We start from the raw sequence: 5,619 nt of genomic DNA, 5'->3' as shown, positions 1-5,619 counted from the left end.
TACTTTTTTAAATTTTAAATTCAATTAACTAACATATAGTGTATTATTAGTTTCAGAGGTAGAGTTCAGTGATTCATCAGTCTTATATAATACCCAGTGCTCATTACATTACATGCCCTCCTTAATGTCCATCACCATCCCCCCACCTCCTCCCCTCCAGCAACCCTCAATCTATTTCCTATGATTAAGAGTCTCTTATGGTTTGTCTCCCTCTCTGGTTTTATCCTGTTTCATTTTTCCCTCTTTCCCTATGATCTTCTGGTTTGTTGCTTAAATGCCACATATGAGTGAGATCAAATGATAGTTGTCTCTCTCTGACTGACTTATTTATTTCACTTAGCATAATACCCTCTAGTTCCATTCATCTCATTGCAAATAGCATGATTTCATTTTTTTTTTGATGGCTGAGTAGTATTCCATTGTGTATATATAGACCATATCTTCTTTATCCATTCATCTGTCGATGGACAGCTGGGCTCTTCCCATAGTTTGGCTATTGTGGACATTGCTGCTATAAACATTGGGGTGCAGGTGGCCCTTCGGATCACTCCATTTGTATCTTTGGGGTAAATACCCAGTGGTGCAATTGCTGGGTCCTAGGGTAGCTCTATTCCTCTGTTTTTGAGGAACCTCCATACTGTTTTCCAGAGTGGCTGCACCAGCTTGCATTCCCACCAACAGTGAAGGAGGGTTCCCCTTTCTCCAAGTCCTCGCTGACATTTGTCATTTCCTGACTTGTTAATTTTAGCCATTCTGCCCGGTGTGAGGTGGTATCTCATTGTGGTTTTGATTTGTACTTCCCTGATGCCGAGTGATGTTGAGCATTTTTTCATGTGTCTGTTGGCCATTTGTAGGTCTTCTTTGGAGAAATGTCTGTCCATGTTTTCTGCCCATTTTTTGACTGGATTATTTGCTCTTTGGGTGTTGAGTTTGGTAAGTTCTTTATAGATTTTGGAGACTACCCTTTATCTGATAAGACATTTGCAAATTTCTTCTCCCATTCTGCAGGTTGTCTTTTGGTTTTGTCGACTATTTCCTTTGCTGTGCAAAAGCTTTTTATCTTGATGAGGTCACAATAGCTCATTTTTGCCTTTGTTTCCCTTGCCTTTGGAGATGTGTCTAGCAAGAAGTAGCTGCGACTGGGCGCCTGGGTGGCTCAGTCGTTAAGCGTCTGCCTTCGGCTCAGGTCATGATCCCAGAGTCCTGGGATCGAGTCCCGCATCGGGCTCCCTGCTCCTTGGGAGCCTGCTTCTCCCTCTGCTTCTCTCTCTCTCTCTCTCTGTCTCTCATGAATAAATAAATAAATAAATCTTAAAAAAAAAAAAAAGAAGTAGCTGCGACTGAGGTCGAAGAGGTTGCTGCCTGTGTTCTCCTCAAGGATTTTGATGAATTCCTGTCTCACATTTAGGTCTTTCATCCATTATGAGTCTATTTTTGTGTATGGTGTAAGAAAATGGTCCAGTTTCATTCTTCTGCATGTGTAGTTTTCCCAACACCATTTGTTGAAGAGACTGTCTTTTTTTCCCATTGGATATTCTTTCCCGTGGCAAGTGTAAGTTTACCTTTAAAAGAAACAGAAGACTGTTTTCTTTTCTTTTTTTAAAAAGATTTTATTTATTTATTTATTTATTTGACAGAGAGAGACACAGCGAGAGAGGGAACACAAGCAGGGGAAGTGGAAGAGGGGGAAGCGGGCTTCCCGCTGAGCAGGGAGCCCGATGCGGGGCTCAATCTCAGGACCCTGGGATCATGACCTGAGCCGAAGGCAGACACTTAACTGGCTGAGCCACCCAGGTGCCCCGAAGAACTGTTTTCCAATATGATTGTACCCATTTACATTACCACCAGTGACATATGAGCTTTCCATTCCATCTATATCCTCTTTCAGTCATCCTTATGTCTTTCAACTTTATTCCTCTTTTTCAAGTTTGATTTGCCTATTCTAGGTTCTTTGCACTTTCATATACACTTTGAAATCAACTTTCAATTTCTGAGAAGTCAGGATTTTTATTGGGTTTGCATTGAATTTATAGAATGGTGTGGTAGGAATGTAGATCTTAAGAATGCTAGGTCTTGGGGCGCCTGGGTGGCTCAGTTGGTTAAGCGTCTGCCCTTGGCTCAGGTCATGATCCCAGGGTCCTGGGATCAAGCCCCACATGGGGCTCTCTGCTCAGCAGGGAGCCTGCTTCTCCTCTCCCTGCCGCTCTGCCTACTTGTGCACGCGCACTCTCTCTCTCTATCAAATAAATAAATAAAATCTTTAAGAAAAAAAAAGAATAGTGGGTCTTCCGATCCATGCACATGATTTATTTCTCCATTTATGTAGCTTTTCTTTAATTTCTCTTACCAATAGCTTTTAGTTTTCAATGAAAAGTTTTGCACATATGTTATTAAATGTGTCACTAAGTATTTCACATTTTGGAATACTATTATAAATGATAGTGATTTTTTTTTTATTTCATGCCTCTTTTTTTGTAGATTACTTAGGATTTTCTACGTACACAAATGTGTCATCTCTGAATAAAAATAATTCTATTTCTTTTTTTTCCAATCTGTATCACTTTTATTTCTCTTTCTTGCCTAGTGCACTGCCTAGGATTTCCAGGACAATGTTGAATAGAAGTGGTGAACATCCATACCTTGTTTCTCAAACTTTGGGGGTGGGGGTGGTGGTGAGTGATGAATGACACTGATTGATATTTTTTTTAGTGAAAACCAATCTTTCATTCTTGGGATAAACCCCACTTGGTCACGACTGTATCATCCTCTTTATATGTTGCTGGACTGAATTTGCTAATATTTAATCAAGTTGTTTGTTTGTAACTTCATGAAGGATATTGGTCTATGGTTTTCTTTTCTTGCAATGTCTTCATCTGGTTTTGGTATTGTGTAATGCTAGCCTCATAAAATGATTTGGGAAGTGTTTCCCCTCTGGTTTTCTGAAAGATTTTGTATAGGATTGGTAATATTTCTCCTTTAAGTATTTGGTAGTATTCACTAGTAAAGCCATGTGGGCCTGGAGTTTTCTGTTCCATTTCTTTCAGAGATTTGGGGATATTCAGGTTTTCTATTTCTTCTTGAGTCAGTTTTGGCAATTTGTGTTATTCAAGGAATCTGTCCATTTCATCTAAATTGGGAAACTTATCCACAAATAATGTTCCTAATATTCCCTGGTTACACTTAAAAAAAAAAATCAGTTTTCTTGGTATTTTTTTTTTAAAGCTTTCATTTTCATGGATTTTTCTCTATTGTTTGTCCACTTAACATGTTATTCATATCTGCTCTTATCTTCATTAGTTCTTTCCCACCATGTATTTAGATTTCAATTTTCTCTTCTATGTCTGATTTTCTGCAATATTGTTCTATCAGTTACTAAAAGAGGAGTGTTAAAATGTTTACCTCCGATTGCGGATTTATCTATTTCTCCTTTCTTTTCTGTGAGTTTTTTTTTTTAATTTAAATTCAGTTAGCCAACTTATAGTACATCATTAGTTTCTGATGTAGTGTTCAGTAATTTATCAGTTGCGTATAACACCCAGTGCTCATCTCATCACGTGCCCTCCTTAATGCCCATCACCCAATTACCCCATCCCCCCCATCCACCTCCCCTCTAGCAACCCTCCCCCCCTGCCCCCCCCAGCGGGGTCTCTAGCTCCAGCCCTCCTGCCCCACCCGCCCCAGGAGCCGACCGGTTCATGGACGACGTTGCCTGCATGATCGGGTACCGACCTTGCCCCTGGATGAAATGGTGCTGGTCCTTCTTCACCCCACTGGTCTGCATGGTAAGGGCCAGGGGAGGCTGAGCAGGGGGAGGGACGCCGAGGGCGCACCACCGGCTGAGAGCAGGGCTTCTCACCCACAGGGCATCTTCATCTTCAACGTGGTGTATTACAAGCCGCTGGTCTACAACAACACCTACGTGTATCCATGGTGGGGCGAGGCCATGGGCTGGGGCTTCGCTCTCTCCTCCATGCTGTGCGTGCCCCTCCACCTCCTGGGCTGCCTCCTCAGGGCCAAGGGGACCATGGCTGAGGTCAGTCTGCCCTACCGCCTCTCCCCTGTTCGAGTCCCTCCCTTGTACCGGCTCAAGGCATTACCTCCGGAGTGCCCGTTCTCCCGCCCACTAGGACGTAACCACCGTGCTAGGAGTCTCCGGGGCCTGCTCAGGGCGGGGGTGGGGGTGGGGGTGGGGTGGGATGGAAGGAACGCTGGCCCCCCCAGGGACTGAGGTCCCTGGGAGGGGGGAGGAGAGGTCTGTCCCTAGCCTCTCACCCCTTCCCTGGTACAGAGAGTGGGGTGTGGTCAGTACCCACGGGAGGAGGGGCCCTGGTCCCCAGCCAGTGGCAGGTGGTGGCAAGTGCAGAGAGGCCGAGGGCAAGCGTGTGCACGCCCCCCCCACCCCCGCCATGGCCCAGGGACTCAACGTGTCCCCCCTCTCTCCTGCAGCGCTGGCAGCACCTGACGCAGCCTGTGTGGGGCCTCCACCACTTGGAGTATAGAGCTCAGGACTCCGACGTCAGGGGCCTGACCACCCTGACCCCAGTGTCCGAGAGCAGCAAGGTGGTGGTGGTAGAGAGCGTCATGTGACAGGCACCCTGGCTCCCATCACCAGCTCACCCTCTTGTAGCCATAGCAGCCCCTGCTTTAGCCCCCCCACCCCTCCAGGGGGCTTGCCTTTCCCTGACACTTTTGGGGTCTGCCTGGGGAGGGCGGGGACGAAGCACCACGAGTGCTAACTAAAGTAACCTTTTTTTTCCATTTTTAATAAAACACCAAAAATATCACAACCCACCAAAAATAGACGCCTCCCCACCCCGCCCCCCAACCAAGCTGGTACACACGCTGCTTCCCAGGCCCTGCCGACCGCCCTCCCCCGGGTGCCCGCCGCAGAAGCGTCTCCCCCAGCCCCACCACGCCTGCCTCTCTGGGCTCTGCCCGCCGCACCCTCGGGCGGCCCCTCCCCCCTAGAGGCAGCAGTGACAGCTGGGGACCCGGGCAGCAGAGGAGAGCAGGAAGGCGAGGGAGGGGCAGCAGAACCAAGGCGACTACTTCAGCGGGGCTAGACCCCTCTCCCCGTCCCTATTCTAGAAGCTTAGAGAGCCAGCCAGCAACGGGACCTCCTGGTTCCTGCGCCGATTGCCACCAATATCAATTGTGTGAGCTTGTGTACGAATGCGTGTGTGCGTGAGGATGTAGGGGAAGCCTAGACCTCTCTTAGCAAAGGTGAATACCAGGTGTAAACTGTGCCTGTGGGCACATGAGGCTTGTATTTTGCACATTTTATAAAAACTTGAGGAAAGAGATTTCTGCTTGTATATTTCTAAAGAGGAAACAGCCCAACGTCCCTCTCCCTGCCACTCCCTGTCCCTTTCAGCACCCCCTTAGTCCTCTGCCCCAGCCAAGGAGTGTGAACTTATAGATCTAATTTTCATAGGCAAAAGCTTCAAGCTGTTGAGTGTGCAAGTCTGTCGTGTGGGTGTGCATGTGTAGTCCCTGGCCCCAGACTGGGGTGGAAAGAGTGTACGGCTGGGGGAGGGGGGGGGGGACTCCAGGAGCACCCCCCCCCCGCCCCCCTCTGCCCACAGGTCGGCGGGGTGAGGCAGATGCAGCGTTGTGACC

At 47.4% G+C, this 5,619-nt stretch overlaps 1 protein-coding gene across 1 annotated transcript; it reads left to right on the top strand.

Moving 5' to 3' along the window:
* The first annotated feature begins 3,671 nt into the window (after window positions 1-3,671).
* On the top strand, window positions 3,672-5,263 carry LOC110574183 (sodium- and chloride-dependent creatine transporter 1-like). The gene is made up of 3 exons (XM_021682851.1): window positions 3,672-3,782; window positions 3,863-4,033; window positions 4,447-5,263. The coding sequence occupies exons 1-3, from the start codon at window positions 3,696-3,698 to the stop codon at window positions 4,585-4,587; spliced, it is 399 nt and encodes a 132-aa protein (XP_021538526.1). The 5' UTR covers window positions 3,672-3,695; the 3' UTR covers window positions 4,588-5,263.
* Window positions 5,264-5,619: the final 356 nt, after the last annotated feature.

Source organism: Neomonachus schauinslandi, chromosome X, assembly GCF_002201575.2.
Source record: "Neomonachus schauinslandi chromosome X, ASM220157v2, whole genome shotgun sequence".
Classification (NCBI taxonomy): domain Eukaryota; kingdom Metazoa; phylum Chordata; class Mammalia; order Carnivora; family Phocidae; genus Neomonachus; species Neomonachus schauinslandi.
Note: the sequence above shows the minus strand (reverse complement) of the source record. Positions and strands in the feature narration are given on the sequence as shown.